The sequence below is a fragment of the Corvus brachyrhynchos genome, unplaced genomic scaffold, assembly GCF_000691975.1.
Source record: "Corvus brachyrhynchos isolate BGI_N302 unplaced genomic scaffold, ASM69197v1 scaffold83, whole genome shotgun sequence".
Classification (NCBI taxonomy): Eukaryota; Metazoa; Chordata; class Aves; order Passeriformes; family Corvidae; genus Corvus; species Corvus brachyrhynchos.
In genome coordinates this window covers 7,108,106-7,126,756 of record NW_008238464.1, presented here as the reverse complement: position 1 = coordinate 7,126,756, position 18,651 = coordinate 7,108,106, and the positions used below count along the sequence as shown (strand labels likewise).

The window sequence follows — 18,651 nt, the reverse complement described above, 5'->3', positions numbered from 1 at the left end:
GATTTGCTTTAATTTTGTTTTGTTATTTTCTCTTTACTTTTAATTCTATTAGTAATAAAACTCTTTCATTGTACTGCAACTGTTTGAGGTTTGTGCCTGCTTTGCTTTTCTCCTAATTCTTATCTCACAGAAGGAAAATAAGTAAGTAATGAATATTTTGAACCAAAACCACTACAGCCAGAAAGAGGGTATTCTGCTGATATTTTTAAACAAGCAGATATATGAAATAACCTCATTGACAGATCTTTCTATATTGTACCAGGATTATATAATGGTTGAGGCTAGAAGGGACCTCTGGAGATCACCTCCTACAACCCTTCTCATCAAAGCAGGATCAGCTAGGGAAGGTTACCTGGTGCATTGTTCAAGTCATGCTTTTAATATTTTCAAGCATAGAGACTACACAACCTCTCTGGGCAACCCATTTCAGTGTTTCACAGTATGTCCCCGCCCTCAAACATGCAGCCCATCTTAATGCAAGAAGGTTTTTTTCCCTTTTGATTAACTGCGATTCACAAACTCACAAATTTTGCCAGTTACCTCCTTTTCTTTCTCTGACCCAAACCAGTCTGGTTCAGTCTTCTCTATGTCCCTCATCATACTATTACAGAGGTAAGATCCCAAGATTTTTCTTCTCCAGGATGAGCAACTCCAGGTCTCACTCAGCTTCCCCTCGTACATCAGATGCTCCAACCACTTAAATGGTTTTGGGCTTCCTTCTCCAGACTCCTTCCAGCCCGCCTGTATCTTTTCTTTGTACTATAACTGGACCCAGCATTTCAGATACGTCCTCACCAGTACTGAGCAGTGAGAAGTTTTATTTGCCTCACCCTCCTGGTGATGTCCTTCATAAAACAACCCAGGAGGTTCTTAGCCTCCTTCACCACACATTGCACACTCATGTTCAACTTGGTGTCTACCAGGAATCCCAGGACATTTTCTGCAAAGCTGCTTTGTAATCAGTCAGCACCAGTACGTACTGGTGCATGGAACTACTCCTCCCCAGGAACAGGACTTTGAACTTCAGCAGGCTCCTGTGAGCCTGTTTCTGGAGCCCACTGAGCTCCCTCTGAGAAACAAGTTAATGACCTCCTTTAACAACCACTCCTCCCAGCATTGTATCATCTGCAAAGCTGCCAAAGATTCACTCTGTGCCATCAGGTGGGAAGAAGGATACAGCTTCTGGTTACACCATTAGGGATTGGGCTCCAACTGGACTTTGTGCAACTGATCATAATCCTTTTGAGTCTAACAGGTTCAGTTCACCTCACTGTCAAGTTATCTAGCCCACATTTTACCAGGTCTGTCAATAAGGCTGTCACAGGTAGACAGCATCAAAAGTCTTAGTAAGGTTGAAATAAACAACAATTATTGCTTTCCTCTTGTTCACCAAGTCAGTCATCTCATCACAGAGGGCCGTAAGATTGGTCAAGAATGTCTTTTTTTTTGTTTTCTTAAGTCTGGGCTGACTACTCCTACTCCTCCTCCTTCTTGTCCATCACATGTCTGGACATGCTTTCCAGAGCAACAAAGACCTTCCCAAGGGTCTTTACCAGCACAAAGGCAAAGCAAGCACCAAGTACCTCAGCTTTTTCCACATCTGTCACCACATTCCATGCCCCTTGAACAGGGGCCCATGTTTTCTCTAGCTTTCCCTTACTGCTTATGTAGCTGCAGAACTATCTGCTGTTTCCCTTCATGTCCCTTGACAGATTAAGCTCTAGGTCAGTTTAGAATTTCATTGCAGTCACTCTGACCCTGGATGCTCCTTGGCACCTGGCCCTGCTTCCATCTTTTGTAAACCTTTCTATATCTTGAGTTTTGTCAGAAAAAACTTGTTCATCCATGCAGGCCTCCTGCCACTCTTAATTCCTCCTTGCCCATTTCTTTCTTAAGCTTGCAGGAGGTGATCCTTGAATATCAACCAGCTCTCTATTCCAACAGTTGAACCAGATGATCATTGTAGGTCCCTTCAAACAGAACTATCCTATTCTGTTCTCTCCTTAATCCCTCTTTCCTCCAAGGCAGCTTCTCAGGGGATCTTTCCAAGAAGATCCCAGAAGAGCCCCAAGTCTCCTACCCTGAAGTCCAGGGAGGGAATACTGCTTTTTACTGTGCTTCCACTTCCACAATCCTGAACTACATCACCTTATCACTACTGTAGTATTTGTATTATAAAGTCCAGTTCTGTCAGCACTAATTACTTCTATAATATGAATTTAGTAACTCATGCCAAATACATTTTCAGAAAGGACCAAAGCTTTTTTTTTGAGTTGAAGATATATTTTTTTAGTAGAGTGTATCTTGTGATTTTGTGTTTGTTTCACAACTCTTGGGGGTGGGAAGGAAAATGAAAAGACAAGAAGATAGTGATTAAAAATGAACACATTTGGGCAGCCATTTATGGCTTCATATGGTCATATGCCAGCAGCTGATACTCTGAACTGTTCAGCTCAGGAACTCTGTTTCTCTGCACCTAAAGCAGAATTTCCAGTGGCATGCAAAAGCAGAGAGTGGAGGAGAAAAAAAAAAAAAGAAAAAAGGCAAGTCTTCTCCAAACCTATCAGTAAGGTGAAGTTTACCCTGGAATGAGTGATTGTGGAGTTGGTGTTGGCCCATTTAGGGCATACAGGCTGATGCTGCTGATCCCACTGCTCCCCATGCTGCAGGAACTCTGGGCAGACTGAGCACTGCGGTCTTGGTAATTCAGTGGAAGGGTCTGAGGCCTGGCATAGTAATAAGGGGTTGAGTGAGCATCCCGTGGCAATGCTTGAGCAAAAAGCGTGGCATAACTTGACACCTGAAAAGATAAGGATTTGAAGAGAGGAATAATTTAAAAAAAAGATGTGGGAATTGCTTTAAGTCACATCTTCAGTTAACAGGAGTGTAATATCAAGAACACAAGAAATACCTGAACATCACGTATATGCAAAGAAAACTTTGCTGATGCAATTATGATGGAAAAAAGTGCCTTACAGTGAGCAACAGTACTTTTATCAATACAACTTCTTTTTGCCTGCAAATTGTCATTAGCAATAGCTGCAAAAAGCACTTTGGTGCTAGCTGAGCTGCAACTGCATTGTGCTTTCCCTAACTCCATTTAAAACTCATTATCACATGAGCAGACATCACACCCTCAAGCAGAAGGCAAACATAAAAAACACCCATCTAATACAGTCACAACTTCAGCTACACGTGTTGGACAGCTCATATTTTTACATTTACGTAGTGTAAGAAAACTACACCAAATATTACAGATACTTAAGTGTTTTCTTCCTTTCAGTCTCACACACAGATACCATGAAAACAACCTGAGGTATTGGTTAAGTCCGGATAATGATTCTTGAAGACATCTAAAATAAGTGACACACATTTACTATCTCTCAGAAGCAACAAAAGTCTCCTCACCTACCTTGTTAGACTGTTTACGTGGATCTTCACTAAGGCTAAGCAGGAGGTAGAGTATTGACCATTTGTTTTTCAAAATGCCCTTCAAAAAAAGATGAAGACAAACATAAATAAGCTTAACTCTTGATAATAACAGAATTCTTTTTAATTATCCAACTTCCTAATATATATGCATATAAATAAACTTTCCAAATAAATGAGACTAACTCAGAACCACATTCTTGAATAAACTGGGAATGTGCAGTGCAGCCTCTGTATCGTTAATTTTATGAATTTTTTCCACTGTGTTCAAATCATGAATTCTCACCTCCTCTGAGATCAGCAAGCAGGCTCAATTTAAAAATCATAGCTACTAAGAATGAGGTTTATACAGAGCTGAACTGTTACCAGCATTCCCACACACTCTCACCACTTAAAACATCTCATTTGCAGCCATTAATTTAACCCAAACATGAAGAAGGAAAACTCTTGGTGAAGTTTTTAGCAAGGAATTGTCTTTTCTCCTTTTTCCCCTCCACTCTCCTTTGCAGAGGCCTCAAAAGTGAGGGTTTAAATTTCTGTTACTTTAAATGCCATTTAACAGAGCTACCAAAATTTTCACAGCGTAAGATAGAGACACTGTCAATATGAAACTTGAGAAATACACAATACAGTCTTTAGCAGACACATACAGACTGTTAGAATAAGACTGTCAGCAGTTTTAGATCTCAGCAGAAAGCTTCAGCTAAAGCCCAAGCTACAAACAGAATACTTTAAAGTGAAGGCAAGTACTAAAACTATTTATTTTAAATATGCATGTTCCTAGATATGGTACTCCATAGTTCTGTGACACTAACACTTGTACCTGAATTTACCAGGGGCATAGAACCATATGATGGACATTAAGTTGAGTCAAAGAAACTCATACAAATTCTCTCACAATATTGATCAGGCTATGATCTGCAATACTAAGCAATGTTGAATATAAAGCAAACTTGAGTCATATCAAGATTCAACACAGACTCCATCCTGTATGAAGCAACATAATTCAATGCTATCAGTCTTGCAAAAAGCACTTTCAAGGTCACTTTGAAATTTTTTTTTAAACATTTTCATTTTCTCAATTTTCTGATTTTCCTACCTCCTGCAAATTAGGCATTTAGTGCCTATGTATTACACGGTCTAGGAATTTTGAACATGAAGCATTCCTTTCTTCATGACAGAGCCCACTAATCAAACCTACTTTGTTACAGAAGAGTAAAAGGGGACATTCTATATTATTACGTAGGCACAAGTTGATTATCTTCGGCTTTGATCTCAAAAACAAGCAAAAAGTAGCGGTATTGCATCTGTTGCAGGTAACTAATACAGCAACTAATTAACAAGCGGTAAAGAAGGAGCAGCAACATTACTGGTTCTTCTACTGGCCAGGATAGAATAAATCCAAGTGCTCCAAGAAGTGCAGTTTACTCAACTGGCAGGCTGCCATAAAAATAAGCACTGACCTCCTTTTCTGTTTGGAGTAATAGATGAAACAAAGTTAAAACATATTCACACATGCTTTTTTTTCTCCTAACTGCTTTCAAGAGAATTGTTGGAAGCAGAAAATCTCGTTGATTCAGAAAATGTGTATCCCTTTATGCCCTTCCATATGCTTGCAGGAAAAAAAAATTGATTGCACAGCTTTAGTAATAAACCTAACAGCAAATTGAACAATAATTGTAGTGTGAATTTTAAAGAAGTCATGATACCATTTCACATACACAAGACGCTAGCAGAGGGGGAAAAAAAGGGTTAAAGGAACCTTCAATGTTTGAGGAGGCAGTAAAATACCAGGAGATAGCCTGCATTACATTCAGAAGAATAACCAAACATGTAACACAGGCAAGGCATTTTGTTCCAAAGATTAGTCATCATGCTCTGCAGCACTTTGCTTGCCAAATGGCAGTGCAGTACATAAGCTACAGAAACATGTTACAGAAAGTCTGTATTAAGAATCATCTGCAAATCAGTGCTCTGCTGTACAAACCAGTGCAAATAATACACAAACACACAGGATACCGATACCAGGAAGACTTACTCAGTAACTTGATCTCCAAACACTAACAAAGTAACGGGTAAGTATGGAAGAGGGCAGCAGGAGAACCAATTTCTGAATAGCGATACTCTCCACAGAGTACCTTTTTTGTAATCTTAATCTTAGCATTATTGTGTTAAACTCAGGTTTTCTACATGCTAACATCTTTTTTCAGAATATTGGCATGCCGTATTCTTTGATTAACACTCGTGTTAGAGCCACCCAAGTCAGCAAACCCTTAACCTCCAACATTAAAGACTTGGAGCACTTAAAAATTCAGATGCATGAGAATACTAGACTAGTAAAATCAATATCCTGCAAGACATTTCTGTAAAATAAATGATGAGAAAATTCATCAGTTTTATATATTAAATGAACACTTGACTTTTACAGAATTCCTTTCTTCATATGAAGTACCCCTTCATATAACTGGAATCAAATACTAAAAATATAGGGTTGAAAGGCATCTCTAAACACTGTCTGGTCCAATCCCCGTTTAAAGCATGGTCATCTACAGCAGGTTGCCCATGACTGTGTCCAGTCAGGTTTTGACTGTCTCCAACGATGGAGACTCCACAACTTTCCTAGGCAAGCTGTTCCAGTACTTGACCATCTTCCCAGAAAAAATATTGTTTATGACCTAAGCACTCTCCAAAACAACTCTAACATCAGAAGGATGCTTATGACTGCTTTCAGTTTCTTTACTCTTTACACACTTATTAAACTACCTGTGAACCGAGTTTTCTGTAGAGTTCTGAAAACAAAGCAGCATCTGCTTCCCTTCTTTGTCGTACAACTATTAAAAAAACAAAGAAACGTAGATTAAAAGTTTGAAAGAAGAGTAACAGTCACATCTTAACAGATACTTGTGGTAAATTATAAAAGGCAGCCAAGAAAGCATAATGATGCTGGACTGTTCCATTGTATTTACTTAAACACTTTGCCTGTTCTTATCTTATCTGCATTCCAGCCCTGAGAACTCTTGCAATGGAAGTGATTCAATGTAAGTACTGGCTTGTCTTAGCTCAATCAAAATATGCATTTTCTAATTAAGTGTCCATTTAAATTCTAGGCTGCCATTCAGTAGGTTTAGGGACCTAAGGGACTGAAGACACAACTGAAATCAGATATGCATTAAAAAAAGTTAAAAAAACTACATGTAATTGCTCCAAAACTAGAGTGCAATTGTTTCTATTTTAGGCAATAAAATGAAGGAAAAAAAGTAGTAATGCCATTTGCTGCAAGTCAGGCAGAACTCCAGGGTCACACAACTTTTATGTATTACAAAAAATAATAGTCTCAAATCAATGCCAGTTACAGAAGTTTCTTCTCAGAGGAGACACCTCTTCCAAGTATGATTTCTTTAAAAAGCTGTATTACATCAGAAAGAGCCATGTTAAAAGAAAACCAAAGTGATAAAAACATCTGAAGAAGCTTCAGTGATAAGAAAAATAGCTATTAAATGTTAGAAATGTTAATTAACATCAAAAGTCACTGGTAAGTACACTTTGACAACTAAGTCACTTCCTGCGTGGTATCTCCAAAATAAATGTAAAGTTAGAAGGATATATATCCAGTCACTTGTTACATGACCACTAGCATAAGCCTAAAAGCTGAAGCTGGGGAGAAGGAGGATGAGGGAGACAGTGCTCTTCAGAAAACTGACAACAGGTCCAAAGAATACATGCTGTGCTGGCTACAAGTAGCCAAAGCATGGCAAAAAGTATATATTGTAGATTCCAGTGTTTTGGAGCTGTAGATAGAGGAATTTTAATGGGCTTATGTGTCTATCAGCAAGTCATGGAAGCTCTGCATTAGCAGAAAAATACACATGAACCTTAAAACAGTTACAGCCACTGACGTCAATTATCCTAATTCAATCTCTCAATATTCAAAGCTCAAATATGAAGCTTTAATTTCATTTGCACAATTCCAGTAATTGTTTCTGGACATGCTACTGTGCAGCAGAACCTGCTGAAAGCAGTATTTGGCTTTTCAAGAATTCATCACATCCCCTCTGGATACACACAGTGCCACACTTGACTCAGAGCAGCACAGAGCACAATGGAATGGAACTGCAACATCCCTTACAAAGTCATGCTCTATGATTTTAGTTTTAAGAAGGTGGTTGCAGAAAACTCAGAGAACTGAAGGCAAGTAGTATCAGGTAAGTCACAAACTATTCCATCAGTTCCCAGGACACTCATTCAGCAAGTTTCACACAGGTGCTCATGAAGTTAATTGTGCCAAGGTGTAATATTCCTGAAGTGCACATCTCAAAAATATCAGTCTTTTAATCTTCTAAAAAAAACTATGAATTCATAAATTCCCAGTACTAAGGTGAAAGGAGTGCAGTTTTAATTTTAATTTGTCTTCATAGTGGCTAAGATACAAAGCAGCAAGGAAAGTCTAAGCTGAATATTCAGAAAAATCTGAGCTGTGAATACAAACACTCAGGAATATTCACTAGGAAATTAATGGAATTTACACCATGAGATATTCAGGAAGTAAGCATTAATAATATCTGTGAGGCAGAGTTATCCCCTTTTCAGAGAAATAATCAGGTTAACTTCGTAAGAACTTTGTATTTCTAAGAAAGGAAAAGGATACACTTACGTTCTTTCTTGATTTTCTCCGCTACAAGAAATTCATCACGCTCAACAGTGGGAGCAAAATTGCTTCCTATAACTCTCACTGCATACTGAAACTGTTGGGCTGCATCAGCTGAAAGAAAAAGAAAACTCAGTTAAGGAGAATGCTAAAGTTCTATTAAAACTAATTTTAAAAAAGTGAGACATGAGATTACAACTGCTATGTCTGAAAGCAGCATAAACATACCTGGCTTAGATTTGATAATGCTGTGCTGTAATTCTTAAACACACTTCTAACCAGAGGGCAGTAAAGTCCAGTTTACCCAGTTTAGCACAGTATTAATGCAATATTTCAAACATACTCACCTGTACACACTCCACAAATAACTGCACCAAAATTTGTGAATAAGCCTTTCCTATTCTGTGCTGAAAGAGACACTTAGGTCTACCCAGTTATTAGAGAGCATTTGCACGCTTAGCTGGCTCTGCCCATCCTCACAGACAGAAATGCTGTGGGACTTGGCACACAGTCACACGGTTCAGTTCACACACCACACCAATAGTCACCTTCACCACCGACCTGTGGATCTTCACTCAGATATCCACAATAGTGGTTTTACCAGTTTGCATCTTGCTTTTAGGTTTGGTTTTGTTTCAAACAGTTTGCATGGTTTCATCCTTTGGTTCAAAGCCAGCTCAGAGATATCAGCATCACATCCCAATGCATAATGTGGACACTAACACAGAGGTCACAAGTCAGTGACCTCTTTCCACTGCATCTTCCTCATGCAATAATTCTATCTTTAATCTTGTTGTTGAAAAGCACTGTTTTAGTGCAAGTATCTTGCTTTCTGGGAAAACTAACAGTCTGGTAACACTAAGATAGGGCCAGGTCACTATCAATGACTCTACAGCATAGTCATATTCCCATGTATTGACCTGAAAACTCAAACAATAAGCCTACAGACACATCAAGTGCCCTTTTAAAGGGTCAGACACATTTTTATTCCTTATATAGAAACAACTGTAGTAACACAAGGAAAAAGGTACAGAAGAAATCCAAGTGTGTTTGTCCTGTATTTGAATCTTTTTACTTCAGGAAAAAAAAACATCTAAGCAATTCTGCACATTGTCTGTTCTGTATATAACATTATGTGTGCAAATGCACCAGGTCCTCATGTGTTTTATTTAGCCAGTTGAGCAGTCAGCCTTCAGGGAAAATTGCCGAGTAATGCAGCAAAGGTTGGGCCAAGGAAAAACCATGGATGCTGGTCAAGACAAATACATACAAAAGGAACAGGAAAATGAAATAAGGTGAAGGACCACTAGAAGGAGAAATATTTTATGCATTTATAATGTCTTAAATTAACTAGTATTTACAATTGAAAAAAAAAAAATCACCAGGGAGATACTAAGAGTCAATTATTAAATGCATTAAGATCATCAAAAAATTACGGAAAGAAGTTTGAAATTTGAAAATCACAACGTGCTAGATTGTCTTTGAATGCCCTACATTCTTTTTGAATGTGCATTTTATACTGTCTTGTACTATAAATATCACCCATTGGTCCTACTCTACCGGAATACAACTGTAGAACAGCAAGCATTAACCAATTCACACAAAGAAATACCTCACACAATCAGGAAAACAGTCTGCTCAGACAAAATCACTAACATTTAACAGTATTTGACAATACTGGCCTACAGAAGGAGCAAGAGTATTGTTCTATTGTCAGAGAAGAAAATGCCAATATCCAGACTACTGTAAGGTCACAAATCTCTATGACTTAAATGCCTCCTCTACTGTTAGACTAAGCAACCTTTCGATTGCAATATGTCTTGCAAATACAAATATAAAAATTTAACAGTGCAGCTACTTAGGAACCAGGTGTGAAGAGTTAAATATGAGGAAGTATTTCTGTGTAATTCTTAAGTTTAATGCACATCATAACAGAACTCAAGATTTCAAAAAATATTCTGCATGGTCAATTAAAGTCAAATACTGGCACTAAGTTATCCCAAACAACATATGCTCTGTTAATTCCTCAACTGTGTACTTGGCAGCAGATAGGAAAGGGGCAAGTTTTTCCTGTAATGGGGCAGTTTTAATGAAAATCTATTACCTTCTGTAATGACCTTCTATTTCAACAGCACCCATAACAACACTAGTTAAAGCACTGAAACTTAGCATAGTCTTTTCCATACTGCCCTAACAAAGCATCTGAGAAAGATCTCTAGTTGGAAGAGTACAATTCCATCCAACAAGTCCTGCTTTTTAAACTTGTTACACTACTGACAACACGGAAAAAGTGATCTGCTCTTTATACATTGCTGATTTGCACCAGCAATTCAACAGTTCTGTAGCAAGACAGGTTTTCTATTTTATTTAATTCAGATTTTAATGTTTTATTCATATCAAGTCCAGCTTCTCTTTTACAAAAAAAATTCCCTGCTGTTGGTGTTTCTTCAGCAGATTATTTCTCACGAATTCGTAAAATAACTTCAGTACCTAAAGTGATTAAACGTAACTTAATACAGGTATGTGTCAATACAATAAAAATTCACATCACTTATAACTAATAGGCACATTTAATTGCTTCCCTCCTCAAAGAATCATCATTACGACAGCAGACGTACTTTAAATATACAGCCATCTATCTATTTGAACATCCTTCATCAGAAAATGATTACAGCATGGCTCTGTTACATAACAGGAAGCTCAATATATCTGATGCAGCTGTCTGAGAGCTGAAGGGGGGCAAACAACATTGATCATGGCTTGATTTCCAGAGGTCCGATCACAGCAGAGAATGCAGACAGCCAGCCACATCTCCTCAGACTATATCCCTTAAGTAATACACACACAATTAACAATACTGATAAGCAGCCACACAGCTGAATAGAGAACTGGCACTTGTGAATCACAAGAAAAAAAATGAAAACTTAAAGACTGTCTCCTTTGAACAAAGCAACCCACCAATTCTTCAAAGATCTATACTCCACACAGCCATTCAAACTTTCCTACACACAATGCAGTATTAGAATTTGACTACTTCAAAAGGCAGATAACTGCACTTTAAAGCACATGAAAAGAAAAATATAGGAGCAATGCACAGAAAGATTCTGGTTATAAAGACAGCAAGGAGAAATAGGACCAAAGATAATATTTAAAGTAAAAGATCGGGAGACAAAGCGATAATTAGCCAATACAACTGCAAGAGGACAGTACTTCAGAGGACATACTGAAATTCAGGAAGACTTTTGCCATAAAGAAGCTTCTAACATTGCCTATAATTTTAAGGAAGAGAACTGAAATTCAGTTTATATTCTTACACATTTCTTTAAACAAGGTTGGTTATAGATCAATTAAGTTTCCAAAAGGGGGCAGGGGAAGTCCTGAAAAACCTAAGTAGTAGGTTTTCCAAATATTAATGTATCATTGTGAGAAACCTTGTTTCCTGGAAAGAAGACATTTGGTTATTTAAATATGTCTATAAACAATTTCTAAACTACAGGACTATGCTAAAGAAAGTGTAGCTAAACCAAACAGTAATCACTTTCTTGAAAGACTTCAAAGATTAGCAAACTCTCCAGTCAGCTGTCCATCATCCCAGACAACTATTTTCCTTAAACACAATACAAAATTATCGTAAAACAATTACGCTCTAAACTGCATTCAGTGCTGTAGGAGTGCCACTGACCAGGTAAAAATTATTGCTGCAAACTACTCAGATACAGATGCTGCCAAAAACACCTGCTGAAGAAAAAAACCCCAAGCAACTAACTTCTTTCCTGTAAGAAAGTGTTTACAAAATGCCTAATGTGCTATTGTTGCAAAACTAAGCTGGGAAGAAAAGCTGTAAAACTTTCCACCTTCTCACGTATACCATGAGTACATATTATGTTTGTCAAGACAGTAATGCTGCTGTACATCCTCTGTTTTACCCATATCAATGTTCTACATTACTATGAAGCATTACCTGGGGGAAAAGCAATTGCATTAACATGGCATACAGTGATAAACTGGAAGACTAGCCTCAAATGCCATTAGCATTACTATTTTGCTCTTGATGAGAATCTATGCGCACTGTGAGCTTGTTCCTGTAGAAAACGCTGGGTTTGAATTGTGCAATTTTAGGACCAGCCTGGTTATGACATGCAAGGTGCTGCACTGGGTTGAGGCAATCCCAGACAACTGCAGACCAGCAGAACCCACTGAGAGCAGCCTGCAGAGAAGGACTTGGGAGTTCTCATGGATGAAGAGCAGGACATGATGCAGCAATGTGTACTCACAGACCAGAAGGCCCAAATACATCTTGGGCTGCATCAAAAGAGGAGTGGCCAGGAGGTCAAGGGAGGTGGTTCTCTCCTTTACTGTGACCTTGTGAGACCCCACCTGCACTGCTGCATCCAGCTCTGGGGTCCCCAGCACCAGAAAAACGTGGACCTGCTAAGAGCAGGTCCACAGGAGGCCACAAAGATGGTCAAAGGGCTGGAGCACCTCTCCTGAGAAGCCAGGCTGAAAGAGCTGGGGTTGTCCAACCTGGAGAAGAGAAGGCTCTGTGCAGAGACCTTATTGTGGCCTTTCAGTACTTAAATGTTATAAAAAACGGTTATAAAAAAAGAGGGAGAGCAACTTTTTACATAGGCAGATAGTAATAGGACAAGGGGGAATGATTTTGAAATAAAAGACATTTAGACAACATGCTGGGAAGAAATTCTTTACGGTGAGGATGGTGAGATACTACAACACATTGCCAAGAGAAGTTGTGGATGTCCTATCCTGGAAGTGTTCAAGGCCAGGCTGGATGGGTTTTGAGCAACCTGGTATAGTGGAAGGGGTCCCATCCCATGGCAGCAGGGTTGGAACTAGATGATCTTTAGGGTACCTTCCAAGCGAAGCCTTTCTATGATTCTATGAAGTATACCTGAAAAAAAATTAATTTTACATCAGTCTTCTGATTTAGTCAACTACCTTAAACTTCTCTTCTGCTGATGCAACTTTTTAGTTGAAGCATTTTAAAATTATTGTTAATTGTTTTTCTAGTCTCCAGACTCCTTTCCTACAAGGAAATTAAACCAACATAAGCACAAAATAAAGCCCAAGCCACACACACTCCCATACCTTTCCTTACTTGGAAGTTGTCCACAAACTTTGAAGCACAGCACAGGAAACGTAAGTATTCTTTAATTCTGTCAGTATGGCTGGCTCTTGTTGCACTGTTAGTAAACAGATTTATTCGAGGACTGTCCCACTGGACTACCAGCAACTCTGTGTCACTATCTTTTCAGAACTTTCCCTCACTGTGAATTTTTGCCTCTTTTGTCAACTCACATCTGCTCTGTTATTAGCAGAGGTAAAACTCCCTCCATATCACCTTTTGAATGAACTCTATGCTTTTCCCCCGACATGAATCTTTAACATCTACTCCAATAATTCAGAGTTTAAAAAAGCAAAATCAAACAGCAATAACAAAACTGCCACTGACTCTGGAGATTAAATTGAGGCCATAGTGTGGACTTCAGGTAGCAAACTACTCCCCAAAGACTGAAATACTAACTTTACTTTCTAGAGTATGCATACCTCCAATAGTACTTTGGCACACAAAAACCTTTTTAGGATTCAAACTCAAATAGATTTAGCTTGAATATTTACAGCAATACCATTTGTTTCCATTGGAGGCACTAAGAGTTCTTAGAGTTTTAAGATTACCAGGAGGTTTGTGAAAGACAGCTAAGAACAAGAAATTCCTAGTCAGAAGGACTAAAATCACTGTCCAAAGAGAGGCATGCAACCCTGTATAAGTGCTGGAGTCCACAAACATAGGGGGGGAAAAAATAAAAATTATAGAAATTACTGCAAGCTCCCTGCATGATCAAGCGCAAGTATAAAAGTGAGGTGGATAGCCTGGAAAAACACAGAAGACTGGTAATACAAAGCCAGCACAGTAATTCTTAGACAGTATAAGAACATGTGGAAGAGAGAGGTCAGCAACAGCTCCAACTGCAGAGGCAGAGACTCCAAACTAACCACAGTGGCTGAATGCAGACATACAGCACCATGGAAAGCTTTAAGCCCCTCCTTGATGACTGGCTAGAGCACAGTAAAACAGAGAGCTTTCAAACCTTAGTTCTAGAAAAAAAAAGAAGTTTAGGCAGATAATTTAAAAACAAACAAACAAACAACTAAACAGAATTCTTCCACATAATTCAGTGGATTTCTCAGAGCTGTTTGCAAGAAAGTAAAAAATCCCAGTAACTGGGCCTATGCAGCTGACTGGTTCTGGAAACAAAGCAAGCCATCTACTCAGGGGATGATCCCAAAAGGGGGAAGAGAGAGAAGATGGCTCCACCACTGAGAGCCCTGAAGTCATGTTCCATCAAACCACAAATTAACTTCAACATAAATCTTTAACAAGCAGAGAAGGTGGAAGCCTTCTAAGGCCATCGTGGACAGAAGCAAAAAAATCCTTGATGAGGGCTTATGGAAGACTTCAGGCAGGGGACTGTACAATGCAGACTTGGAAGGAGAGTAATCCCACCTTAGCCTTAAGTGCACAATTATCATACAGACATTATATAAAAAGAACCCTTCAGCTCCTCCTGAAGCCATAGCTTCCTCACAAACATAACACATAAGTGCTGAGAAGGAACAAAGGGAGAACAAAAATTCTCAAGCAGAAACTCAGGGAATGCACAGGCAGGAACAACCAGTAAATCATCGAACCTCAATTCCTTTACTATTTACCCATTAAATTTCACCCAATTACAGCAGCACTTTGTACTTTGCATTCACAGCAGGTTTAAGATGGATGTTTTGAAACAAACATAACACATAAGTGCTGAGAAGGAACAAAGGGAGAACAAAAATTCTCAAGCAGAAACTCAGGGAATGCACAGGCAGGAACAACCAGTAAATCATCGAACCTCAATTCCTTTACTATTTACCCATTAAATTTCACCCAATTACAGCAGCACTTTGTACTTTGCATTCACAGCAGGTTTAAGATGGATGTTTTCAGCTTCTTGTTTTGAATTGTTAGTAGAAACTTCTCTACTAAATTTAAAGATCTCTTAAGTGTCTAAGGTTTTTGCCCCTCAACTCTGTAAAAGTAACTGAACATCATCAATTACTTTCCAAAGATTACACTGATAATACTTGTAAAGTTTGCTTCAAAAAAGAGAATGCATATATACAAAGAGCCTAACTTCACAGTACACAAGTAGCAGAGGAGCTGCATGCAGACCACTAACCACACACTAATACCTTATGTCAGACTTACCCTGTGCTGAAAGGAACAAGAATTACAAGCCTGAAAAACAGCAAGATGCTAAATAACTTGTCCAGTGGGTTCCTTACCACCTATGGATACATGCATCTTCCTCTACACAGAGGACGCTAGTGCTAACAAAATTCCTTTATTGTCTTTATGTATTCCTTGGACATAGATATTGGGAGGTGGGGGGAAAAAACCAGCACACATTTCATGGCTGAGACTTTCACAGAATTTTTGATTTATCAGTCTGTATGGATCGGAAATCTATAGTTGAGCTGAAACATGTACTACAGTTGACTGCTTCAAGGGAAATCCTGTCTCAGAAGGGTGAGGTTTCAGTGCTAGCATCCCTCATAACACAGGAATAAAGAGCAGGGTAAGAATGGGCTTCCCATCTGCCACATGCATAAAAACATGGATGATAAAGGTGGCAGACAACCTACGTTTTTTTTTAATCTGTCACTTCTTTGAAGTCCTCAGATAACCCTCAAGTGCGCAGACAAGCAGGCTACAGGTTGCATGCAGAAAATTACTGTGATTTTGGCCAAAATTTCCACTTTCATTAGTCAAACACAGAAGGTATTTTAGTTACATTATCAGAATCCCAACACACAGGAACAGGTTCAACATTTATTTAAAAAATAACAAAAACCAGTTCTCTTGCATGTTTTTGCACATACTGCTTATAAATAAAATTATTATTCCAGTCAGAAGATACAGAGATGTATCAAAACTGTGACTTCAAAAATAGCTGGATCCTAAGTTGCTAGAAGTGAGCCACCTCACATCAATACTCATACTTCAGTTGATAAACAAAGGTTTCCATTTCTGTTCTCATGCTCTGTTTAACTTTTGTAAGTATCACAGACCTAGATAACACCAAGAAACAAGCTTAGACTGAGTTTAGGTTGCACTCCAAATCTAAGAAAAAAAGAGTCACGAAGAAAACACGACTAGGCAATATAGAAATGATGTCCTCAAAAAGGCATCCACTATTCCAATAAAGTAAGACAATCTATTTTCCAATTTTTAAATTTATTTTTGGAAATAGAACTAGCAACTAGCACAATAATTTGAGAGTTCTGGTAGCAAATGTTTGAAGTACTCTTAAACAAGAACACATACCAATTGTATCAGAAAAAAGTTTCCAAAGAATGTTAAAGGCAAGAAACAGCTTTAAAAACAGAGCTATAAGAGCACCTTAGAACTATAGGCTGATGTGAAGTGCCCTTTAAAATACAGTTAAAACACTTGCTAAAAGAAATATAGTTACCGAAGAACACAAGAGGCATTAAACAGTTTAGAAGCTACTGCTGATTTGGTGGAGACAGGGGAAGAGTAGAAACTTGCTGCATCCTGATACAATCTTACAAAAGGAATTCCTGTCACAGAAATAATACAGATTCTGGAAAAAAGTAAATTTATTGCCTTGCAGAAGACTTAAAAATGCAATAGAGAAGGAAAAGATTTTGAGAAACAAAACACAGCAATCAACAGCTGTTGATCATAGAATTATTTAGGTTGAAAAAGACCCTTAAGATCTTCGAGTTATATAGAATGTTTTTTATGAAGGAGTCCCTACTCAACAGTTCAGTGAAGACAAAGATTCCAACTTCCTACCAATTTTACCAAGGTTCTCAGATGAATCACAATCACAGAATGGTTTGGGCTGGACAGGACCTTCAAAGACCATCTAATCCACTTCCCCTGACATGGGCAGGGACATCTTCCACTAGATCTTGTTGCTCAAAGACCCATTCAGTCTGGTCTTGAACACTTCCAGGGATGGGGCCTTCACAACTCCTCTGGGCAACCTGCTCCAGGGGCTCGCAACACTGACTGTAAAAACTTTCTTCCTTGTATCCAATCTAAACATACCCTATAACTGTTTAAAGCCATCACCCCTTGCTCTGTCGCTTTAGGCCTTGGTAAAAAGTGTCTTTCTTATAAGCCCTCTCTAAGCACCGAAAGGCTGTAATGAGATCTCTGAGCAGAGCCTTGTCCAGGCTCAACAACCCCAACTCTCTCACACTTGCTTTGCAGGAGAGGTGTCCCATGCTGTTTTCATGGCCCTGCTCTGGACCTGCTCTCACACACCCACATCTTTTTAGTACTGGGTGCCCCAGAGCTGAACACGGTACTGCAGATGGGGTCTCACAAAAGCAGAGCAGTGAAGGGAGAATCACCTCTCTCTACTTGCTGTCCATGCTTCTTTTTAAGGAGCTCAGGATATGGTTGACTTTTTCGGATGCACACTTGTTGCCTCATGTCAAATTTTTCATCCACTCCCCAAGTCCTTCTCTGCAGGGCTGTCCTCAATCCACGCATCCCCCACTCTCTACAGCTGCTGGGGATTGCCCAGACCCAGGTGCAGAACCCTGAGGTTCACATGGGCCTGCTCCTCAAGCCTGTCAAGGTCCCTCTGCATGGCACTCCCTTACCTCCAACACATCAGCTGCACTGCTCAGCTTGGTGTCATCTGCAAGTCTTCCAAAGGCACACTCAAGCCCACTGTCTGTGTTACTAATAAAGATACTAACCATCATCAATCCCAATACAGGCCTCTGAGGAACACCACTTGCTAGTGATCTTCATTTTGACATTGAGACAGTGACTACAACTCCTTGGATGTGGCCATGCTGCCAGTTTCAGCGCCTTATTCGCCAAACAGTTAATCCATTAAACCCATATCTCTCCAACTGAGAGACAAAGATGGGTTATGAGACCACAACATGCTGTCTGCAACAGATGAACACAAAGCTTGAGACACAGAAAACATGTATATCTGTATCTTGTTACTCACTTTCTAGATTTCTAAGATAGCAACAATTCACATGTGGGCCACATTTTAGTAATTTTTTTACAACAGGTGAATGCTCAAAAGTTTTAGTTACTGTCCTGGAAATATCAAAAGGGACTTGTCAGAAGAGAAGGGCACGGAGAGAGAAAAGAATACAAAAAAGACTTGACAGCCATTACTAATAAGGGAGAAAGTAATTTCTCATACAAGAAAACAGATGCAATAAGAGCTTTTGGATGAATTTCTCTAGTGCTTACAAAGAGAGCACTTAAAAAGGAGACTCAGCAGATGCATGCCTTCCTTTCCACCCCTCCGACTGATTACTAAAAACAGTCTTTGCTTGACTGCAAGGGAGAAACTTACGCAAACAGACGAGATTCATTCCCCTGCTGGAGACTCACAGCAGCATCAAGACACCGAGGACCTGTAGCGGACCTGGCGCACGTCAATGGCTCCACTCGAGCAGGCACCGGCGGGAGGCGGTACACGAGCCCCCCTTCGCCCAAACACCCCGGCACC

The 18,651-nt window shown here is 39.2% G+C and overlaps 1 protein-coding gene across 1 annotated transcript in view; it reads right to left on the bottom strand.

Moving 5' to 3' along the window:
• The window catches only part of TUBGCP3 (tubulin gamma complex associated protein 3), a 56,797-nt gene extending 38,199 nt beyond the window's left edge, over positions 1-18,598 (bottom strand). Inside the window, exons 1-5 of the mRNA XM_017737103.1 lie at positions 18,496-18,598; positions 8,081-8,188; positions 6,193-6,260; positions 3,413-3,490; positions 2,583-2,800 (exon numbers count right to left, since the gene is read on the bottom strand). Of these exons, the coding sequence (XP_017592592.1) occupies positions 2,583-2,800; positions 3,413-3,490; positions 6,193-6,260; positions 8,081-8,188; positions 18,496-18,514 (491 nt within the window). The 5' untranslated portion in view covers positions 18,515-18,598. The remainder of the gene's footprint in view (positions 1-2,582; positions 2,801-3,412; positions 3,491-6,192; positions 6,261-8,080; positions 8,189-18,495) is intronic.
• Positions 18,599-18,651: the final 53 nt, after the last annotated feature.